The sequence below is a fragment of the Schistocerca piceifrons genome, chromosome 8, assembly GCF_021461385.2.
Source record: "Schistocerca piceifrons isolate TAMUIC-IGC-003096 chromosome 8, iqSchPice1.1, whole genome shotgun sequence".
Taxonomy (NCBI): domain Eukaryota; kingdom Metazoa; phylum Arthropoda; class Insecta; order Orthoptera; family Acrididae; genus Schistocerca; species Schistocerca piceifrons.
In genome coordinates this window covers 333,775,491-333,800,460 of record NC_060145.1, presented here as the reverse complement: position 1 = coordinate 333,800,460, position 24,970 = coordinate 333,775,491, and the positions used below count along the sequence as shown (strand labels likewise).

At 38.8% G+C, this 24,970-nt stretch overlaps 1 protein-coding gene across 2 annotated transcripts in view; it reads left to right on the top strand.

Moving 5' to 3' along the window:
• LOC124711531 (phosphatidate cytidylyltransferase, photoreceptor-specific) overlaps positions 1 to 24,970 on the top strand; it is a 111,100-nt gene that overhangs the window by 36,307 nt on the left and 49,823 nt on the right. For both annotated transcript variants that reach the window (XM_047241658.1, XM_047241659.1), the window contains one exon: positions 12,817 to 13,019. In XM_047241658.1, the coding sequence (XP_047097614.1) occupies positions 12,817 to 13,019 (203 nt within the window). The remainder of the gene's footprint in view (positions 1 to 12,816; positions 13,020 to 24,970) is intronic.

Sequence of the window (24,970 nt, the reverse complement as noted above, 5' to 3'; positions counted from 1 at the left end):
CAGTCTGACTCATTAGTCACATGGCACACACCCAGTCTATAGTCCAGTTTGACCAACACTCACCCCAGGGTATCTGAATTGATCTCAGCCACAGCCTCTCTGATGTGTCCACCTGTACAAAGACATCCTCTTTCCGTAGACTTCTCTAACGAGTCGTAAATTGGTTGTTTGGTAGCTGGAACATTGTTAAATGTGGTCCTGAATTTTCAACACATTGCTGTCCTGATATCACCCAAAATGCCTTGTCTATTGGTCTGATAGAAATGTGGCTAGAGATGGCTGTAACAAAGAAAATTTAGGTAGTTGCATTATCCACAGATATAACACCTTACCTCAACACAAACTTTTTACAATCACTTGAAAGTGTCTGTATCAATTTGAACAACACTGTACATAAATTGGCTCATGTTATCTTTGCAGTACATTCACTTCAAACATTGTAGAAACTTGTATCGGTGGAACATTGTGTTTCATATTCCAGTCTTTCAGCAGACACCTAAATTCAGCAGTACAATTTTCCTGAATCTTAACAAGGGGTGAATTTAGATCTTTTTTTTTTTTTTTTGTGGGAGGGGAAATGGTGTGTTGCAGCAGAGCACACTGTACCTATCTCTGATCAGGTACCTATATGTTAAGGTCAAGGTAATCTTAACAAGGACTTTGAAATACATTTAAATCAACTGATGAACTGTTTTACTCAAATTTTACTGGTTTCATTTCAGCAAAAGCAAGTTAAATAAACATTTTGTATAGGTATAACATAAGATGCACTCTGAAAAATACTGCAAGTTCAGTCTTCTCTTAAATTTTTGACAGAGTTCTTCTAGCACTACTTCTGCTGTAAATTTGATGTTCTGTTTATGTGCATCAAAGCTATGCCATTCAGTTGGTTTTCTGCCACAGAGCTACGAGGATAGATTTTTATACATTGCAGCACAGAAAATTATCTTTTTTCTGTGCTAGTAGTGATGGGCAGAATGGGTAGGGGCTGAAGGAGGACTGCAATGTTTACAACATAAGATGAACTTTTATGAGCTTCTGCTGGAGAGGTTGGCTTGAGGTTTTGTTTTTTCCTCAACTGATACCAGATCATCGGTTCCACTTACAAAGCTGTGAAATGTGGAAAATCCTTTTCGTATATTTCAGCACTCTTCTACACTAGACCCATCAGAAGTGATTTTAGTATTAGCTTCTTTAAGTGACTGACGGCTTCGTGTTGTGCTTTGGGGAATCTATAAGCCACTTCATTACACAGAAAATCTAGAAGAGGAATACAGATTGTCACTCTGAAGTATTCCTCATGTTACTCAGCTGGGGCATTCATTCGATTCTCATGTAGGGCAGTTGTTCTAGGAATTTTTATATCAGTGCTAATTTCTCAGCAGGTTTTTCTGCTCGCTTAAAGACAGCATGGAAATGTAAAATAGTGTCCTGACAAAGTTCTTTCAAGCTGTTGCACACTGCCTCAACAAGTTGCATTGCTTTTAATAATTGATTTCCTTGTCTTGAAGTTGTTGAGGAAGTGGCAATATTATACCAAGCACTTTGGCAAGGACACACAAACTTACAATTAATTCTGATAAATGCACAGTGTGAAGTAAGGAAAATGCAGTCATTGCAGTATGCTCCCACTGTGAATGGGACGTAGTTTCTGCAGCACAATTGTTAGGCTAGGAACAATGTCTTGAAAATACAGAACAGTATAATGCCTCTCTACTCAGTGTGTTTCACATAGTTTCTTCATTGTGTGAATCTGTTCTGCTGGGAGAGATGACTGTATTTCTTCCTCTGGTAAGTGTCATTGTTGAGCATATTCCCTGATGAAGTTTTTTGCCACTGAACCAATTATACCCATAGCATTTTGTACACAGCTTAGAATACGAGCTTTGCTTAGTGTGAGATTGGTCCTAAGGCTGCCTCAGTGGCTGTAAATTGCTAATGGCTATTACTGTGATGTTATTGCCTGAACTACATTAAGTTTACCAGTCATACTCATGACTCATCAAAGGATTGTCCTTGGCAACAAGCAACATCAATGTTTTTTTTCTTTAACCTCCTTCAGGATGGTGTTTGCTAACTTTTCAGCCATCAGATCAGTAATAGTAATTAATTTTAGAAATTCTTCTTGTACATCACTACTCTCAACATCAAAGGATCATAGACATTGTGATAGTTGTTCCAAGAAGCCTACATCAGTTGTCTCATGTGCTATTATAGTGAAAAATTTGGATTCCTTTAGAGTGGAATCAATCATTTTTACAGTGATAACATCAGCACAGCAATCTATTAAATAATTTTGTGTTGTCTTACTGATATAACGGGCAGCAGATGATGTTTGAAGTGATCACTGTCTCAAGCAAAAATCTACAGATACCAGTCTTTGAATGCTGGCCACTATTTTCACCGGAACCGAGGTTGGAATCTTCCTACACATCGGTCAGGGGCCTGAAGACAGTGTAATAAATCACCGAAACTGGTAGCCCAATAAAATAACTGGAAATTAGACAGCTTAAGGGGAGCCGGAGGTGCCTATGCTGCCCACGTTAAAATCACTAAGTTTGAGGAACATTTATGAATAAACTACCAAATAGAAAAATTTGAATTTTTTTGTACATATAGAGTGGTTTAGTATTGCAGTTATGACAGAGGGATTTTGGAGTATCTTTTCTAGTTTCCTTCCAATTATTTTTTTTATTAATGACCCAAATTTTTTTTACAAATAATTGCTTTATAATTAAACTGAAATGAAACTACTGAACATATTGCCAAATGGCTGTGTTACAATGTAAGTTTAACCACTAGGAGTGCTGTATAAAAATTTCATCTCTCTAGTGTGAGTGGATTTTGAGAAAATCTTCCTTATATTCGAAAAATTCTAATTTACGGAAAATGGCTATCAAAGTTTCTCAATACATTCCTGCACTATAGGATGGATTATCAGGGTCTTCTTCTTCATCCTCCAAAAGCTTCCTCTTCTGTCTTCTTTTCTGGCCTGTTGTTCCATCATACTTCGTATGCCTTTCTCTTCTTTCTGCTCCTCTTATCCTTTCTCTGTCAATATTTCTTAGTGCTCGTACAGTGTTCACCCCAGCTGTAAATCCTAATGCCTTCAGAACTTCACACTTCACACTGTTCCCTTTGTTGTAGGTTGCTATTGCATCATAAATGCCAAAGTGCAGTGTTTTTATACTTACAAACACCCTTTTAGGAATCACTTTCCAAATCAAATTGTTTACGCTCTCATTAGGATTCTGCGTCTTTCCGCGTAGACATTTGTGTAACAATTCTGGCTATGCTAAGTCATGAAAAATTGGTTTTATTGCATTTATCACAGCTGCTGGCAAACCGTGTTTGTGATCATAGTCCTTTTTTGCATTATATTTGCACCCGGAATCTTTTGGGCACAGGCTGTGTTGAGGGTATTCATTGGAAGAGGCAGTATGAAGGAACAATGCCCACACTGCTTTTCGCATGTCACTAACATTAGTACTATTTTGCCTTATAGAATACCCATAGTATCTCTGTAGATGTTCAATCACCTCGTCAGTAAGCCTGCCTCTCCCTCCTATTGTCTTTCCATCACTGAGCGTACTTGAACCCAAAGTTCGTTTGAGCCTTCGAAGCCGTGCACCCATACGCTTTTGCACATGCCCAATGCATTCCAACTTTTCAACTACAAATTCATTTCTATATGGTTTCAGTTCCTCTATAGTCTTGAAACCTTTGGAGTCACCATCCCCAAGGTAGTATTTGTACCTAACGTTGTATCTGGGAACTGACGTTCAAAAATTTGTTTCACTCCATCCACTTCCATTGATCCACTTGATCCACTAAAATTTGCCTCACAGGTTCCACTGTGCTCTCCTTTGATTTTATTTTTGCACCTACAATGTTTTGATAATATTGCAACATCTATCACTTTTGCACTATCACCACAAGTAGCACTTACAACCCCATTCAGGGATTTATGACCCCTCTTTTGCCAGGAACCATCTAATGCCACTACCAAATCCCTAGAACCACCGTTCATTTCTACAGATTCCTCCACTGCTTCCTTCATGGTTTTCAAAGCCACATCTTCAACAGAGGATCCTACCAGTTCACAGTAGTACCCAAATTTGCTTGGAGGCGATGTCAAGTTCATAATACCACAAAACAGTTTACCAGCAGCAGACCCTTTTCCAATGGATCGAAGACCATACAAAAGTCGAAAATTCACATCAAACACTCTAGATCGTCCATTTTCACCAAAGAGATGGGCATGTGAATTGTAGAAAGTCACTTGATACTTGCAACATGCACAGATTATCTTCAACTCACAAGCTAAACCAAAGTGCTTTGTTATCTCTAGTCCCACTCTACACTTGAACACATTTTGCACAGAACACTTTCTTTCAGCACAGAAGATAATAATCCAATATTCAGTACTTCGTTAACATCATCACTGTCAGTAACATATTCACGAAATCTGTCACTTCCACCAGTCAGCTTCTTGCTAGAAGATGTCACAGGGCTATGGCCGGCTATGTGTTGCTTAGCAGAAGAACGCACTGTTTCAGTAATTGTAGTATCGCAACTTGGTATTAGTGTTAATTTTCTTTTCCCTACGCTCTTCCTCTTCTTATATACACGGTTACTAAAACGTGGCATCGTAACCAGAACAACGCTTTACACAAGAAGTATAATACTACCAACAACAGGCGCAACACTGAACTAATTCGAAATGGTAAACAGCAAAGAGACGACGTTCCGCGCTCTTAGTGCTTCATTTGTCACAGAAAACAATGTAGCCAACCCTTGCACACTCGCTGTATGTGTAACATAAGGCGCTGTATGCGTAACAGGCTGAGAAAATCCCAAGCAGTTCACCAGGAAGTCACGAGAGGGTGTTAGATGCATTCAGCAGCCGCCCATTTCCTCTGCAGTCGTGGGGGAAAATGGTAATAACTCCACTTCTAGGGTGAGTAGAACAATAATTCAAAGTTTACATTGAAGAGGAATGTTCCACTTAATTTTCAGTAGCAAAAAAAAAATAAAAAAATAAAAATTGTGATTTTTTTTTTTTTTTTTTTTTTTTTTTTTTTTTTTTTTTTTTTTTTTTTTTTTTTTTTTTTTGACCACCTCCGGCTCCCCTTAAAGGTTTTTGATTTGACATTCTGCATTTTATTACCTTCTGCAACTTGCAGGGAACAAAATTTGCTAGGAGGTACCAAATGCATTTTAATCATTGAAATATTTTCTCATCTGTCAGATGTTGGCTTCTTTTCACCAAATGACCAATATCATGTTCATCCACAATACTCTCGTCATCACGTAAACATGTAAACATTACCTACAAATGAATGAATCATTAGTAGAAACTGAATCCACAATCACTGGAAGTGATGTCCCTTCTCCAGCATTAATTTCACATCCACCTTTTAAGTTTTTCCAGAAAATGCAGTGAAGTGTCATTTGACATTTGGACCCACTCATATTGTCTCCTGTTTAACACACAGCGGAAAGCAAACACAATGCTTACAAACATTGCTGAAGTGATTAGTTTTGTCAATTCATGCCACAAGTAACAGATTGCCAACCTTTCTTGTTTAAATTGTACTGAATAGGAATAGCAGTACTTCTATTACAGCCATCTACTGGCCATAGCTGCAAGTATGTACGTGCAAAATCCATGGCTCATGAACACAATGTTTTAATAAGTGATGTTTTATGCTTTTTATCAAACCCCACCACAGGAGGAGATGGAGGGGGGGGGGGGCATGCTCAAAACCAGCGGATATGATTAATGCCATAACATCACTACATTTAAGAAATATAATTACATAATCTATGGCAGTTATTTTGTTGTCTCTTTTCTCTGTCATACAAAAAAATCTATACTCGATCCTGTTGAACACACTTCAAAGGGTGGAAGAGACAATACTTCCAGAGTTTGTGTACATTTTGCTCTTCTAGAACAACATCTGACATGGTATTCTGAGCAGACAACTGCATGAGAAAAAGAGAAAACAATAGTGAGTTCTCTCCCTAATGTTCTGTATCCATAAAATAGGTCACTGAGTGTAACGTAATGCAATCTGCACTGTCTGCATACTTGATAAATATCACCACATGATAAGCGCAGTGCTTAGACTCAGGTACCAGAAATTGTTGAAACCAGGAGTTCAGTTTGCCTGAAAGATTCGACTGAAATGCCTTGTGAAAAGAAGAAGAAGAAGAAAAAGAAGAAGAAGAAGAAGAAGAAAACTATACAGTGTCACAGTGTTTGTTAAAACTTTTGCTGCAGTAAGCAGAGAATAATTGTTGCCATGTCAGAATAAATGTTTCTCTCTTGCAGGTAGTTATTAATATTGCCTATATACATACCATTGGACTTGAAACACTACCTTTCTTGGATTTCTGCTCCTCATCTTGTACAGTTTGTTCAAATAGATTGTCATGACCAACTCAAGGTCATCAGTCAGTAGTGATCTCACTACAGAGGCTTTGTCAAGGAAGTAATTTGCTGGCTTGTTTAAAAAGTTTTCTATCACCACAGTTCCTGGTAGATGATGTCTCATGAAACCTGCTCATCGAGTGAGGGACAAAAAGTATAGATACAATATGCAACCTTGTTTAAGCCAGTTTGTTGTGGGGAAATTACTTTGAGGTATCATTTTGGTATAGAGCCAGGCCAGTAATGCAGTTATACAAACTACAAAAAGCAGGGCAGCTAAAATGTATCCACATAAAATCTCTAGGCACCATTTCTAAAGTCTTTTTTGGGATATAGAACATTAGGAAAAGAAGTTTTTGTGTTTTCTCCAGTTATCTTGCAGTTGTATACCCAGAATATCATGTCAGTTGTGCTTCTAGAATAGCAAAATGCACACTTAAACTTTGGAAGTATTTTTTCTTTAACCCTCTGAAGAGTGTTCAACAGGATTCGAGTATAGATTTTTTTACTTTCACTGAGAACAGACACACCACAGTAATTGCCACAGTTATGTAATCATATCTCTTAAGTATAGTGACATTATGGCATTTATCATATCAGTTGGTTCTGGTATTGGAGAGTAATACTCCACTTTGAAACAGTTCTAGAGTAGTAGTATGTAGGCCAGAAGTCTTTATTGCTTCCAGGTTTTTAAGAGCTTTTCTAAACCTTTTGAATAAAGGTGGTGCACCCATCCAATGTTGTGGAGGTTGAAGCAAGCTGTGAAACTAGTCAAAGAAAGTCATCTGCATCGTAAGAGTTATGGTTTAGTAATAAGCTCTACTTTAACAACCTTTTTAGCCACTCCAGGCTAAAATAGAAACCCTTTAAGATTCCTTAAAAGTGGCACAATGTTAAAAGTTCTCCAAATGCACTGGGCACTGGCAATTGCCTCAGTTTTGATTAGAAATTTAGTAATGTTTGAATAAAACAATGGCTTCAGCTCTTTAACTCACCAAAATTATTTTAATCCTCCAAGTACAGAAATGGTGCATTTTATATATTTTTTGTTTCCATCCAGTAACAGCCGGGGCAAAAGCGAGTCTTTTCTTGTTTCTGTGATTTGTGAAGATCAGAAATGTTTAAAGTGTCTTGAACAATGCATAAAAATTCTGTAGATCTTTGGTTTCACATTGTGTAACTTCCCTTCTTTTTGTCTGTTATTTGTGTTTCAGCTCTTGAAAATATACTGTCTTCCTTGTAAAGAATGGATTCTGAGCAGAAGATGGATAGTCTCCATTCAGGCATTGATAAGATTTAAAATTTCCTTGTCACTGTATTCACACCAGTTTCACTTTTACCAGTTCTCAAAGCAAACTACTGAATAATATTTCAATGTATAGTCCATTCCAAAACTACTTTGTGTTTTTGACTTGATGATGAGCCAGGTAGACTCAGAGTGATGACTGTGATGACAATTTCATTTTGAAGTTTCAATATGTCAGGTTTACACCTTGAGGGAGAAGGACTTTTAATGGGTAGGAAGCCTGAGATAACAGTTAATCCATTTGGGGTCTGCCTACAGTGTTCCTTGCAATCTTTGTGAGCACAGCATATTTTTTGTTGCATTATTGGATGATAACAGTCAGTAAGAGGCCAGTGTTTAAAAGTACAAATGCAGCCACGTAATCTTAAAGAATTATGTAGATAGAACTAGGTGTTAGTGATGAAGATGTCATGCTAAGCAGAGAGCCAAAAAAGCAATAAACTGTTCTCACTGCAACTTTATACCACTCAGAGCAATGAAATCAATGGTAGTGTGTGCTACCTCGAGGGTTACAGTAGCTGTTCTTTCTTATCCTGTGTTGTTATCAATCAGATCCAGTAGTGTTCTCACATTCATTGTGCCAGTTATCATTCTGATCAAATATTTCAGACCATGTTTCCTAATGCCTTCCCCAAGTGGGTGTAGTTGTAATATTAAATGAGCCTACATAGAATCACACACAGAACCATGTCACTAAGCAGTAACAGTGTTTCAGGGAGGTAACCATCACACATGTGACTATGGTACATGTCCAGAAACGTGCAGAGACTCCCAGTTTTTCTCAAAACATATTTCCCCCATTCTTACCGCATCACCATTGGACTTTTGAGAGAGAAAGAATAAAAGAAGGAAAGAGACAGACACCACAGGAGAAAATTCCATTGGCTTGACTTTGTTCAAGTTGGATATCAATTTGTTAAGAAGTGGTGAAGGGCCTTTGAATTTGAAGTTGTTCACTGTGAGCTTGAACTGTGACAGGTGATATTCAGATACAAAACTGCATCACACTGCTGTGAACAAGGTATACTTAAGGTCCTTGTAGGCAGTTTATCTGACAAAACCATTTCTTGTGATGCAGCCATTGGGAGACAAAGGAGAAATAGTTGTGTTTCTTGTGTATTTTGTAACTGCTGGGCACGTCCTGCTTTGCATTTGAGATGGAGATTATTTGGCTAGGCCTGATTTGTAACCATATCCAATAAATCTACAGGATATCCTGTATTAGCCATTAGGACATACCATATTGGTTTTTGTGTTCACACTTCCGTCTCAGGCTAGGTCACATCCAGCAAATACTTAAATCAGATCTGAAACCTCAAACAGTCTTAGTGAGGACAGTTGGCAGAGATCATACCAGTCACACTGCATGGGCAATGTTTTTAGCTGAGAAAGCCACACACGAGGTCTATATCATACCTCCACCAGTGCCTTTTGCATGATGTACACAGAAAAGCAGTGAATGAGCAATGGAAGGAAAGTAGAGATATAAAAATACATATTTGCAAAGTGGGGAGTCACATAGTTGTAATGCAGTGACTGCAAGTAGATATAGAAACAAAAAAAAAAAAAGAAGAAATGGTTGAATTCAGCTGAACACTGGACCAAAAATTTTGCCTGCTGACTGCTTTACTGAAGTTATTGAAAATTAAGGTGGTCAGTTTTTATTAACTTTGGGATTGGTTCAATTTTCAAATATTAATTCTTTGTACGATTTGAAAACTAAACTGAAAAGATTGGACTGCTGTACTTGCCTGCTTTTCTGTAGATTCTGTATTTCAGTCTCTTTATCACCTCATTTGCCTTCATTTCTTTCTATATTTTGATTGTGTTTTGTATTTTCATTGCCTTAACAAAAATGATATTATAAGTGCATACAACTTTTGGCTTATAAGTTCTAGTGTCATCTGAACAGAAATTATCAAAGGAGGACCCCTGTATGTATTTGGTTTTTGGAACTATTTTTGATGCACTTCGGAAAGTATAAAAAACTTCCTGACAGGAAGGGACGCTAACTAGGTCTTTGTCTTTCTCTCCTTAAATGTGTATCTTGGAGAACTGTTTCCATATTAGTAGAGAACTAATAACTTGTTCAAGTGTGATAGCTACAACAAATTGTTGTAGCTACCATATTAAAGTCTAGTAAGATGTGGACTAGCATTGGACCAGAAGAATCAATAGTGCCTTAAAGACTATTTTTTTTTTTTTTAAGGATTTAACTCACTAACCAATAGAAATGTATCTTGAATGAACCTTTCACTCTGCAGTGAAATGTGCCCTATTATGAAATTTTCTACCATACTAAAACTGTGCTGACTGGAAAGCTAGCACCTAACATGCCATGGCAATGCTCTTCCCAAGTGATGAAACAAACTTTCATTCTAGAAGCAGTGCCCTATGCTATGATTAAGCCATTTCTCCATAATACCCTTGCTTGTAGTGCAGGAGTGCTAGTCCTGCAAGGTATGCAGGAGCAATTCTATGAAATTTGGAAAGTAGCGGAAATTTACTGGCCGAAGTAAATCTTTGAGGGGAGGTTGTGAGTCACTGCAAATTACAAGATAGCCACAGACAAACAAAAACCAAATGGAGCCAAAATTAGCACAAGGGGAGCCAAGCGTGATGTGGTCACTGAATTTTAAAGTAAAATTCTGTCTATCGAATTCATAATGGCATTGTAGTGGACGACGACAGAGAAAAGAGAGAAATATTAAACATCTTTTTTCCAAAACTGGTTCAAAAAGGAAGGTTGCGCTGTAGTAACTCCTTTAAATCATCATACTAATGAGAAGATGGCTGATATAGAAATAACCATTGGCTAGAAAAGCAACTGAAATCACTCAATAGAGGGAAGGCCACTGGACCTGTTGGGATACCAGTACAATTCTACATAGAGTATGCAAAAGAGCTTGCCCTTGTTGTAGCAGCAGTGTGCCATAGATCTCTGGAGGAGTGAAGTATTCCTGATTGGAAAAAAGCACAGGTCGTTATTGTTTTCAAGCAGTGTTGTCACACAGATTGCAAAACTATAGGCTTCTATCTCTGACATCTGTAAGTTGTAGAATTTTGAAACATGTTTTATGCTCACATTTGATAATATTTCTAGAGACTGAAAACCTGTTATATAGGAATTAATATGGGTCCAAAAATGATGATTGTGTGAAAACCAGCTGTTCGTTCATGAGACCCAGAAGGCAGTGGATGCGGGTGCCCATGTAGAGGCCGTGCTCCATAACTTCTGTAAGGTATTCGATATAGTTATGCATTTCCACCTATTGAACAAAATATGAGTGTATCAGACCAACTGTGTAATTGGAATGAAGAGTTTCTAGGAAACATTACACAATATATCATTCTCAATGGAGAGATATCTTCAGATATAAGTGACTTCAGGCACATCCCAAGGGATTGCGATAGGTTCTTTACTGTTCACAAGTATTGAATGAAATAGTAGACATCAGAAGTTCTGTTAAGCTTTTCACAGATGAATGTAGTAACTTCAGTAAAATGGAAATGACACTCACATCTCTCAAAGTCCCAGCCATCATTAAAATCCTTAAAAGCTAAGTATTCTAGTGTTTATGATAACATATCAAGAAGCTAATCAAGAGTGCTCATGCGAGTTGAATTCTATCTTAAGTTAGTTGTGTAATCAATCTCATATCAGTAGAAAATTCCCATAATGGATAAAATAAGCTGTAGTTTAAGCTTGTTTACAAGAAGGGAGATAAAGAGGTACCATCAAACTATCAACCAGTTTCACTTTTGCCAGTTTTTTCAAAAATATTTGAAAAGATTGCATTCAAGCATCTCCTTAAGCATTTGACTGAAAATAATGTAGTGTCCAAGTCACAGTTTGGGTTCCTTAAGGGTTCCGATATAGAGAAAGCTATTTACACATACAGTGAGAATGTACTTAATTCATTAGACAACAAATTAGGTGCATTTTCTGTGACTTGTCAAAAGCTTGTGACTGTGTAAATCACATCATTCTCTTAAGTAAATTGGAATATTATGATGTCACCGGCAGTGCTGAGAAATGGTTCGAGTCTTACCTAACTATCAGGAAACAAAGAGTTGTTGCTGCGAAATACATGTGTGGTAAGCAGTCAGTCTTCATCGATTTAAAATTAGTTACATGCGGTGTTCCTCAAGGTTCCATCTTGGGTCTGTTGCATTTTCTTGTGTACATTAATAACCTCCCATCTGTTACACAGCCGCACAGGATTAGCTGAGCGGTCTAAGGCGCTGCAGTCATAGACTGTGTGGCTGGTCCCGGCGCAGGTTCGAGTCCTCCCTCAGGCATGGGTGTGTGTGTGTTTGTCCTTAGGATAATTTAGATTAAGTAGTGTGGAAGCTTAGGGACTGATGACCTTAGCAGTTAAGTCCCATAAGATTTTACACATATTTATTTTCATCTGTTACTCTGTGAGATGCTATGACAATCATCTAATTTTGAGTCTGTGGAATGAAAACTGAATATAACCTAATCTAACAGGAGAGGGTGACAATGGTACACACATCACAAAGTGGCTCGCACAGTATAGATGTAGATGTAGATGTTGATGTTCGCCGTCCGGTGTGGCCGAGTAGTTCTAGGCACTTCAGTGTGGAACCGCGCGACTGCTACGGCGCAGGTTCGAATCCTGCTTCAGGGATGGATGAGTGCGATGTCCTTAGGTTAGTTAGGTTTAAGTAGTTCTAAGTTCTAGGGGACTGATGACCTCAGATGTTAAGTCCCATAGTACTCAGAGCTATTTGACCCCCTTTTTTTTTTTTTTTTGTTCAGAGAGCTCAGTCGGTAAGAGCATTGCCCATGAAAGACAAAGTTCTGGCTACGAGTTCCAGTCTGGCAGACAGTTCTAATGTGCCAGGAAGTTTTAATACAAATATAGCTGTGGCGAAAACTTTGTAGTACCTTATATGTTTAAATTTTTTCTTTTTAAAGCTGAATGCATGTTAATATGTAGAGTTGACATGAACAAATTACCTCTTATTTATTTTCTTCATATTCTTACTTTTTTGTATTCTTATTTTTTTTATCACAAATTAAGCAAATGTCACCAATCTGTTACAGGATTATTTGAGAGTTCTCGTTACATACCACCGCTTCATCTCATTCTCATTGTACTTAGTGGGCTTCATCTGGTTTGTATTGTCTCTCGTGAAGAAGTATTACATGCGGCAGTTCTCCCTGTTTGCCTGGACACATGTTGTGCTATTGATTGTTGTTACTCAAAGCTACCTCATCCTGCAGAACATTTTTGAGGGACTCATTTGGTAAGTCAACAAAATGGATATCTCAGTTGTAAATAAATATACTATCCATGCACATTGTCTTACACATCTGTCCCATAGGACTTAATTGGCTTGTCATTGAACTTTTAAAATTGCCACCATTGCCAACATCATCTTGCAGATGTCAGCAGCAACTTAACCACATTTGTGGTCTCATTCTGGGCAGAGATATTATTTCTCTAATTGGTAGAAATGCTGTGGCAAAATGGAGTTCGCATTTCCACCAGTCACTTGTTTGCTAAGTGGTGTTACAGAAAATGTGTGTGGACAGTAATTGGATAAATACAACAGATGCATGTACCTAAATAAATACAGCATAATGTAATTGTGTGTATATTCAGGAAAAGGCAGTGAAAAATTAAATTACATGGAGAGTGATTTAAGGCTAATGAATAGTAGCAATCCCACAGACTCAAGTAAATGGGATTAGGAAGGCATCAGTGAGTTTATTTAATCCAGAATAGAGGAAAGAAAAAGTTGTAGGCTCAACCATCAGAAAAAAGTTGTAAGAGAGGATGAGAAACTTCATCAGATTGTCAAGCTGAGAGAGACAGAGACGCCTAGTGTTGCTGGTGAAACCTTTTAACTCTCTCTACATTTTTTCATTATTACTTTGGGCCGTTCTGTCATAAATTTCTTTTAATCCATTCCCCACACCATTTGCTTGTGCTGAGTTTCTCACCCATTCCTCTCATGCTATCATTTTGTTTCATTGTATTATCTGTTCTTCTCACTCCAGTTACTGTCACTTTGTATATCCACACTTTATCATTTGTATAGCAACTTCCAGTGTAGTGCATTGAAAGAGTATCCATCCTATAGTAGAAAGATGGTAGGTAGTCGAAAGCAAACTTGGAATTTGAACAAATATTTTTATAACAACACTTCATTAATCTATTAAGCAGTAATGACAGCGGATGCAAATTACACATCACTTAATCTCGTTACGTAGAGGAGCACTGGGTCGCAGACAGGCACAATGAAAAAAGAATGCTAGAAATATTTCAGCTTTTGGAGAAAGCCCTTCTTCAGAAGGCTTGACAGGCCTTGAGACAGTGGCCATGTGCGAGTTGTTGTTGTTGTTGTTGTTGTTGTTGTGTCAATGTTTGTGAATTTTCAATTTCTGAAGAAGGGCTTCGTCTGAAAGACAGAATATTTTTAGCATTCGTTTCATTATATCTGCCTTTGATGCTAAGCCTATTTGTGGTGAGCAGCAATCTATCCTTCTGGTATTGTTGTTTTCTGTCTTAGACTTTCCATTTTTTTACGTCATTTAATCTGGCAGACACAGCTGAAACTGATTACCAAGATACAATTATATGGTGTGTGTTCTCAGGTAAGTGTTTGGCTCAAACAACTTAGTATGTCATATTATGTTTCAGTTGTTTAAGATAAACAAGAACAACAGGTACGGCCCAAAAATTTTACTTAATGTAGTGCTCCTGTACCATTTCAAATTACGAGTGAATATGGAATTGTAAGATGCAGAGTAAAAGTAGATACAAAGGTAGAAAGAAACATTCATCATGTAGGAATTTAAAATAAAATGTAAATAATGAGTATTTATTTATTAATAAGAATATGCTACTGGAAAGTCCTTGCTTGCTGGAACATGTATAATTGAAAGAGTAAAGACAAAAACTTTCCATACAGTTGAAACATTGAGAGGACTATAGTTCCATAAACAAGACAGAAAACGTTACTTGGCTTTCAGACAAATGTGTCTTCTGAGTTAACACCACACACACACACACACACACACACACACACACACACACACACACACACACATGCATGGCTATATTGTTCAGGCCGACTACATTCTAGCAGTGCTGCACCTTGGCTAGGCACTGAAATTAGTTTTGGTGTGTTTGGAGAAGCTACAACAATAACTGTTAAAGCAACAAGACAAACTCCTCTTTCTCTTCTAGCATTCAGGAAGGGATGGCATTCAGTGTGATAGAGAAAGACAGGAAAGAAGATGAAGATATTGGTTGTCTTCACCAATTCTTGTGGCCCAATTAGAATTTGGGAAAGAATGAGAGATTTTGAATCATATCTTGAATGGACTTGGAAGATTGCAAAAGCAAAAATTTTTTACTCTCTGTAGCAGGACCAGTGCCGTTGTGAAGATAAACATTAGAACTTACAGTGCTGCTACTTCTTGGCTAGTTGTGAGCCAGATGCATTCACTGCAATTTTGAATGCCTGTGTCATTTTTCCCAATGAAATCGAGTTGAATAGAAAATTGCTGACATCATTTCTTCGTGATATAATGTGAAGAAATTCATTTAGAGGCATAATGAAATTTGTACAGTTTGACTTCAGGGAACTAAATTCAGTAAGATGGATAAAACAATTTACTTTGATGTCAGTATCTTGGGATGACTTCATCGAAAATCATTCCCTGCTTTCCTGACCAAGACAAAACCTCAGAATTGATGAATATCTGTTTCCCACTGAGACTAGATGTAAATTTATGCAATACGTGGCTAGCAGGCAGATACATATGGCTTAAAATTGTGATTGGCAGCATACATAGACATTAAGTTATTTTCATTGAGTTCCCAGATGACCTGGTAAGTGATGAACATTAAACAGTGAATCAAGCCTTTGTTGAAATGTTCTCACGAAGCTTATGGCACCATTACTTGGATGCAGAAGGAACAGATAACAGAAAAATTTTTCCCATCTTTGTACCAGACTGGAATGTAGAAGAAAGAAAGTGTAAGGCTAGTGAGTTACAGTGAACTGTTCAAGAAGAACAATAGAAACATCAGCAACAGCTAGTTGTGTAAACTCCACTGACTGGGATCGATTTCGACCCTAGTTGAGAAACTGACTGGAGTTCAGGAATTTGTTTTGTTGTGTGACAGAAACTTGGATCAATGGAATTAAGTTCAATGTTGATCTAAATTATCAGAAAACACTCTTGACAACACTGCTACAATCAGCCATCGACACTAGTATCACCATCAGTGGACACTGGAATGGAGGGAGATGAGCTGGCATGGGGAGAGCAGCAGAGTAGTTCAGAAACCTCCCATGGAGGGGAACATGCATCCTGTAGTACTGGCGACCCACTGGTGGAAGTGTTTACTTGTGGGTGGCAGTAACCGGAGTGGGCCAGTGCTCACACTGAGCTGAACCATCACAGACCTCACCTTGCGATTCCTCCCAAGTGTTGACGTGTGCTTCATTGTTAGCTGCCTGCACCAATTGTGTGCTGAATTTATTACTGTGCACATCTCTACATGGGTTTGGATGTTCTGCTTCCCGTAGATTGACTCACACAGTGAATTTGTTTTCTCCCAAGGGATTCTGGTCCCCAGTTATTGAACCATCGTCAGCCTGTGATGCACCCGTGCCGACAGTGTAGAGTAGTGGCATTGTCTCACCTGCGGAGATACCAAAGTTGTGACAAAGAACATTCTTAGCCGTGTACACCTTTTTTCTTTTTTCAAAACCCTTTCTCGTAATGTTAACTTGGGGCCACAGTGAATATGTCATTTTTGCAATGCTGGCAGGTGCAGTGCATGTATGCTCCTATAGGCGTAGCAGCAACTGCAGACCAGGAGTAGCAACAGCAGCAAATGCAGGTGCAGGTAAATCATAATGCAAATTCATTTCGCACGCTGGCCTCACCACTGGGTTGGGCCAGGTGCCCGCAGGCAGTTTTCTTCACTGTCCCCACCCTTGTTTGTCAGTTTTGATGAGTCTACAGAATGATGGGGGATTACCTCTGCCGCTTCTTGCTGCACTGCCAGTTAAGGTGTATTGTCAATTATTGGTAAGGCCGTCGTCTTGTTGTCTGAGAATACAGGTTTATATGAAATTGTCCAAAATTTGAAGAACTCTACTAAGCTTGAGAAACTTCCCTTTGCCAGGCTTTGTCGGTGTCTTATTTTGTATCTTGGTTATCAAACACATGTGGTTGTGAAATGATAGCAGTTCAACTAACACTAAAAGCACCTGTGGCAGCTGTATTCAGCCTGGAATGCCTATTTGCAGGTTCTTTCATGCAAGTGTCATTTTGGGTGTCCCAAATGTACTATCACTTATACAGACTCACTCGTTTGTGATGTGATTGTTTGGTTACAGACTAGGTAATTGACCTTGTCGAACCCTCCTTCAGCTGATGATGTCCAAATTGTGGAATTGCATGAGTTTAGGCCAGTAGTGAGTGAGATACATTCTGATAATTGGTGGGTGGTTCAATTAGGTGTCCTATCGTGTACCCCAGGTGGCTTCGACTCCCACCATGTCACAATATGTTGTCTCTGTTGACGATTCTGCTGCAGTGGCTCACAGTGCTGCCCCCTTCGTCCATAGGTTCACGTCTCTCACAGGATTGTAATTCCTGCTTGTGCCAGTTTTCCAATCCTCAGGATCGTTCTCATTCTGCCTTTTGGGTGACCCAGCTGTCCTGCCCCGATAGTCTCGTCCGACACCCAAGTGTTTTCCCTGGATACTGGGGCTCTCTTCACTGCACTGCAGTCTGTTGTGCTGATGTTGTTAAAGGATGGCGAAGTGTTTAGGAATTAGGAATTGAGTAATGGGTTGTAACTGAATCAACAATTTCCCAATGCTCTGCCACGAAGTTGCACTTCATGATTACTTTTACCTTGATTATTCTTTTATGCTCGCCTTCTCGTAGTTTCTTTATGCTGTGAACCCGCTATGCAGTGCCACTCAGTGTACCATGTGACTTCTTTTCCATCTGCAGTGGGTCAAGGCCTGTAAGAGAGCTCACACCTATGCCAACTACCTGTGAAATCACATAATCACTCTTAATAAACTCTTCTGTATTTTGCTTCTCTCATAAAACAACTTTAGACTGTCAGGTATGTAGATCACTGTTCGCCTGCTTTTACCTAGCCAAGCTTGTTACAGAAGCTCTCAGAATGTTACCACAGAAGTGACAGATTACAAGACATTCTTTGCTTGTTTTGGAATGGTAGCCATTGTTACCATTTTTTCTTTTTCTGTGCATTCCAATACACAACCTCTCTATCACAGGTGGAGACACTCGATCATCATTGTGCCATGTTGGTGCTTTGTGCTAGCATTCCTTTCGTGACGTATGTTCGTAGATTAAATGAATGTGTGGTAGGGAGAAGTTCTTTTTATGATACTTATCTAAATAGCATTTCTCCATGTATGTCTTTCATTGGTTAAATAAGAAGTGAAACATGGTTAAATAATAACATGTTACGGTACAGATGCCCCCATTAAGATGAAAGATGCCATGTGAAATAACTTAATTAGTTACTTATAATCATATTATAACCATGAATTTTGATAAATTTTCATCACTGGTAAAATTAATATCTCATGAGACTGAATGCAGTTTCATTTTACCATACATCAGGGCATGTACACTCACACATCTTAAGTCAGTCATTTTTAATTCAGGGTGTATACGTGGACAGGGAAAATATTTCCAGATTTTTCCTGGATTTCCTGGTTAAAAACACACTCTCTTCCAGGTGAAAACACACTTTTTCCTTGTTAAGTGACAGTATATGTTCCCACAGAACTGTAAAACGTATCAAGCCTTTGAATGGTTATGGTTTTATACACGGGCGTAGAGTTTCCCAGCACTTTGGAAAATGAAACTCAAGGAGAAAAAAAAAAAAAAAAACACTTTTTGGAAAGATCTTTGATGTGTAGCCACATGTATGTTGCATATTTACATATTACAAAAGTATAAATTCGAATTCCATCAAATACCGCATGTTACTTTCCGAAGCATTGAAATTAAGATTGCGATGCGCTTTTGTAAGCCAGTCGTACCTCATGTCATATGATCTGGCCAGCCAATGCCAGAGTATATTCAGCGCGTAGGACATGTGGTGTAGTCAGCCGATAGCAACATTACTGTAAGTAGTGTGAACATACAAACAGGAAAAGTTAATGGTGTAAATTAATATACATTGTGTTGCTACAAGAAGAGCAAAGCTTTCACATATAATATCGGTCTTTAAGGTTAATACGCTGCAAAGAGAAGCTAAGCTTTCACATACATGTTGATCCTTTTTGCACGCTTTACACTTTAAGATATATCACAGAAATGTGCCAGTAAAGTTTTAATAACGACATAAATGTTTGATCTTCTGGGCTCAAAATTCTTCTAAATGGCTTGTCATTAAAGAGTTGATTTTTAAATGAGAGTCAAACGCTCTGTGAGGTAAGAAATTCATCGTACATTCTCGCACATACTTCAGCTTGCGTAAAATGAAGTTTACTTCCAAAGTAATGCTTTTCATACCACAATTCACAATATATTCCCGTGACCTGTTAGAAATAGGTTTGTTTCAGCAGTTGCCAGAGAGTGCAGGTAACAGGCACTGCCGTGCTTGCGCAGCTACGATGACGTTGGAGGCCTGTATGTTCGTATGTGTTAAACATTAAAAGATCTTTCATTATGTCATAAAAGAAACAAGACATCAGTGGATACTCCAAGAGCATCTGAATTTCGTGAACCATACTAAAATGTGCACATTTAAAGTGAACATTTGTATGTTCAGATTCCCAATGAAGTAGGCCTCGAACTGCTATTAAGCTTTTCAGTGTGGTTTTCAGGATGTAAATTTTCTTGGAATACCAGTTCTGTGTTATCTATTGTTTGGTTCTTTATTATGGTACAATGTCATACGTTCTAGAAGATGAAAATGTGCATTTGAAATTCAGTGAACAATTGAAACTAGGCAATAGTGTGGAATTAAACACTACGTTTCAAATACATAGACTGCCTCAGCAGAAAAGATTTATTAAAGCCAAATTTCATTAGCAAGCCGACAAAAATAACTTCATTCGTCTACAAGACAATTAATGCTTGATTATCAGAAAGATGGAAATAAAATATTTTAGATTTCCATAATTATGTGAATGTATTTTAATTCACTTGATAGCTCCCGGCCACAGAAATAAGTTTTGTTTTCGTTTGATGTGAGAGCAGTAAACAAAGAGGAAACAGCAAAATCACTAAATGTAAACATGGGTCACGTGGAGACTACCCACTTCCCCACTATAACTCAGACTGCTCTGCGCATCAGCCCTAGATCTACAATATTTCCGAACCGGGGCAATACTAGATATTGGCACCCCCCCCCCCCCCCTCCTCCCCTCTCAAGCATTTGAGGCCGGCTATATGCCATTGCATAGTCTACATAAAGCCTTTGACACATTTTGCTGTTGGTAGACGCTTGTATGAGCACTGTATTTTGTTGTTGTATATGACACATTTCCTTTGCAATTTAAGTTTTATTTTCTCCCGTTCATGTTTTATTGCTGCAGCATTATTCTGCACTAGGAGAATAAAGTAATATCCTTTGTTAGAGTATTGGTTCTTACCAATCAAAGTTACAAAAATTTAACTGAAAACAAAAACAATGAAAATTTCCCGGAGTTCTAAAAAATTTCCAGGTTTTTCCTGGTTTTCTCCCGGATGAAAAAATTCCCAGGTTTTTCCCAGATCTCCCGGTTGTCCCGGGTCATATACACCCTGTAATTAATAATCATTTGTTTTACTAAGGGTAAGCATCACAGCTTGCATTTACAGTTTTATATATTTATCGTTTTCAGCTTAATTGATAAAAGGTATCAAATCCTTATCTTCATTCTTTCTTAACATAATTTGTTCAATTTAATAGCAAATACTGATTAAACAATAAATTGTTTTTGTTTATTACAGTAGTAAATGATTTTCCCTGTTACCTATTTTACTGTATTATTATTAATAACAGCCAATTTCTTTGCTCACATATCATTGTATCATCATAAGAAACTCATGTGAACCACATGTCATGATCGCTCACACTCCATCGTGATTACATTGTTCCTAGTCAAAGGTAACCCCCATATATTAGCTTGTAACAACATAAGTTAACCACTTTATTTAGATGCAAAAGTTTCAACCTTTGTTTACCATAAAGAGTTCAGAGTTGCCATTTTAATCTACACCACTTTCCAGTACTTTAAGGGTCAGATCTATGGTAAGTCAAACATGTCCAAAAACAAAAATTTCAAGAGTTGTCACTTCAAAAGTGTGATGAACCATCACTGCTTCAGATCTCTGTAAGAGCTGCATTCACACATTATTCTCTGGACAAATACTGTGTGAATACTTCTTTAATCTCACCACAGTAAAACCTTCACTCCCAAATACTTACCCAAAATCTGGCCCAACCCATCGTAAATCTTTGACAGTATGGACAGCCTATAACCCTTTTTCCTTTCACATTATAATAATGAAGTTGTTTCTCCATAGTATATTGACTCTATCTGGGTACCCCTAAACATGTGTTTCCTAACTCCTTTTAAAACTTTGACCTATGTTCCGTGCAATTTTATAAGTTGCATATATGAAAATATCTAATAAAACGCCTGCTGTCACAGTATTCCTCTTATGTTTGTTACTTTATTTGTTGACACCCTGCACTTCTCTAGATGGTCTTCACCTACTTCTAAACCTTTGATACGAATGAATGGGATGCAGTGTATCAAACATGCCGAAATGTTCTGTTGCATTGAATTAATGTTTCTTGACTCATGTCTCGACAGTTATTTCAACATGTAAATATTTCTTGTTGTTAACCTTGTTGCTATGTTCAACTAATCTTGTTTCTCTCTTCTGCTGTGATAATTCACACTTACTTGGTTTTTGCCAAATCACAAAATTACTTCTTCTTAAATATTTTAATTACATTGGGTGACACACTACAGCATGTACTCGTCTATCTCTTCTTCACCGTTTACTTGGTTTGCTCTTGGCAATGTCATATTTCCTGAAAATTCTTCTAGTATCACAAAAGCTGTCTTATTTCAGTGCCTCTTAACCATATCCTTCATTTTGGGCACCAAGTGTTTAGGACTCAGGTTATGAGTTGTAACCGAGTCAACAACGCCACTAATGATCTGTCACCCTAATGCTCTTCATGATAACTTTTGCCTTGATTATTTTCTTATGATTGCCTTCCCATAGTTTATTAATGCCGTGGACCTGCTATGCAGTGCCACTCATTGTACTATGTGACTTCTCCACCTGCAGAGGATTGAGAGCTATAAGAGAGCTCACATCTATGTCAGCTACTACAAAATTGTGTAACCACTCGTAATAAACTCTTCTCTATCATGCTCCTCTCATAAAACAGTTACAATGTCAGGTATACAGATTACTGTTTGACTACTTTTATGAAGCCAAGTTTATGACAGAAGCTCTCAGAATTTTACCACAGAAATAAGTGACAGGTTACTTACTTTTCTAAATAACATTTCCCCACAAATATCTTTCATCGGTGTCTTAGGAAGAAGTGAAATATGTGGTTACATTCATACTACAAGTTACACTTCAAAGGATGACAAGTTGAATTTCAAATAATACAGGAGTGTCGGTCATCCTTATTTTTTACATCTGTACAGTTTCTTGGGGTGCTCGGAGTTGCAGTGGGTGCTCCATCAGTTTGTGTTTTATAGTAAACAGTGCATTCCTCTGCGGGAACAATTCTTCGTCTCCACATGTTACAAGAATGTGAAAAGGCAACTTGCATTGTTAGTGGTCAGGTCAGCGTTGGTGCATAATATCTTTGGGCTCGATGCTTTTTTCTGTTTTTGGATTCCAAGTCACTGACAAAGTGCTTTTAGTGTTTCAGTTGTTTCTTTTTGATGATTTAAGACTCCTTACTGCACTCATACAGCCCACTGTTTGAGAATACCTTGGGTTGGGCAGAAAATTTCAAGGCACATGTTTCTCTTAAGCCATCAGTGGTACCTAAATTTTGTTGCCCATACCCCTTTCGCTGCACCATGCATAACAAGGTAAAGGCAGAGTTGCAGCATTGGCCGGATCAAGATGGCATTTGCTCTATTTTGTTGAGTCAGTGGACAACCTCTTTTGTGGTGATTCAGAAGCCTAACGGGTGCTGTATTCCTCTCTAGTGATTTTAGACTTATGGTCAGTATGCAATGTGTCAAGGATTTGTAGTCCTCCCCCCCCCCCCCCCAGACATTGACTTGAGTGATGCTTACCTGCAGTAGCCATTGAATGCAGTTTCTCAGACTTTCCTGGCTCTCAGTGCCCCCTTTTGCTACACCACTTTAATCGCTTGCTTTTTGGAATCTCATCTGCCCTGGGAATTCATGCCTGGTATCTGTAGCAATCAAATCAGGACATCCCCTGTTGTGTCAATCACCTTGAGGAATCTGGATCGTGACCCTACTCGGTAGGAGTGTTTATGAAACCTTCAGTCAGTTTCCCAACACCTCCAGGAGAATAGTCTTCATTGCTCTTCATTGCAAGCTGAAAAAGTGCAGTTTTTTTTCTCCTCAAAGAATGGTCTCATCCCTATGGATAGCCACATTAAAGCTATCGCTAACCTGCCAGCGCCCAAGAACCTTAAGGAGCTCCAGTATTATTTTGCTAAGATGCCGTGTTATGTTCAATTCATTCCCTGGTCCATGCTCAATGCCAGCCTCTTAACCGGCTTTGCCAGAAGGGCAATAAGTTTGTCTGGTCTGCAGATTGGCAATGAGCTTTTCAGTGTCTCATGCAGTGTTTGTGCTTAGCTCCCTGATTGACTTCCTTTTTATGGGTGAACCATTAACTCTGGCCTGTGATGCACCCCAGTATGGCATTCCTGCCGTAGTGTCGCATCGGACCTGAGCACCACTCAACAGCCCATCACTTATGCACCAAAGCAGCTTTCTGCTCCACAGTGTAATTATTCGCATGTGGAAAAGGATATGGGGTCAAGATTCCTCCTCATTACCGACTTCAAGGCATTGGTTTCCTTATTTATCCCTCATTCCAAGCTGCCGGATAGGACCATCCATTGCAATAGTGGGCACTCTTTCTCAGTAACTATAATTATGAAATTTGTTACCACTCCACCACCCAGCATGCCAGTGCTGATGATCTTTCACGGCTATTGCTGGGGCCCAGTCCAGAGTTCAATGAGCAGGAGGCTCTTGTGTTTGTGGGGGATGGTGCCTTGCATGACACCATGTCAGATTTTCCGTTAACAATAAGCAGAGTCCTGACCACCTTGGCCACTGACTCGCTTTTCTATAAATTTGTTTCAACTGTCCAGTTGGGTTGGCTGGAGTACGTCTCTTCCTACGTAATCAGTTAATCATTGATCAGGGACTCTCCTCATGCTTGTCATGGAGGAGTAATGTTCTCGACCATTTATCCCCTGGCATTGTGTCCTTGTGTACTCCAGTTGGTTCAGGGGTCCCACTGGGATATGACTTGCGTGAAGATATTGGTATAACATCACATCTGCTGGCCTGCTATTAATCGTGACGTTGAACATCTAGCATGGACCTGTGAGGCCTGTGTACAGAACCAGGTTGCACTACCACTCTAGTTCCCTCCTTGGCTGGCCCAGACCACCCATGGAACAGGGTGCACATTGATTTTGCTGCTTAATTTTTTGGCAGCATATGGTTGTCGGTGGTCAGTGTGATTTCCTGTTTCCTGTACGTAGCCAAGCTGTCCCCCATGTCTTCGACTGCCACTATTCACTCTTTGTTGGTTATTTTTGCCATTGAGGAATCTCCCAAGACTCTCATGTCCGATAAACAAGGCAATTTGTTTCACAGGTGTTTAAAGACCTCTGCATTCACAGTGGTATATCATTTATCTAACTTCTGCTGCACCATTGCACTTGGCTTCCAACCTGGAAGTGGAGCAATTTTTTCACACATTCAAATCCCAAATGAAGTAGTTTGTGTCTGCCTTTCACCCTGAAGATGCATTGTAGAGTTTCCTGGCTACGTAATTGGTGAGACGTACTAACAAATACGGTCCTACAGCACGTTTGCGTGGTCACCAGCCGTGTCGTATCTCAGATTTGTTGCACTCTGTGTCGCATACCACAGAACACTGTGTTTTCTCCCAGGGCTGCTGCTTGAGCCCAGTCTTTTGACCA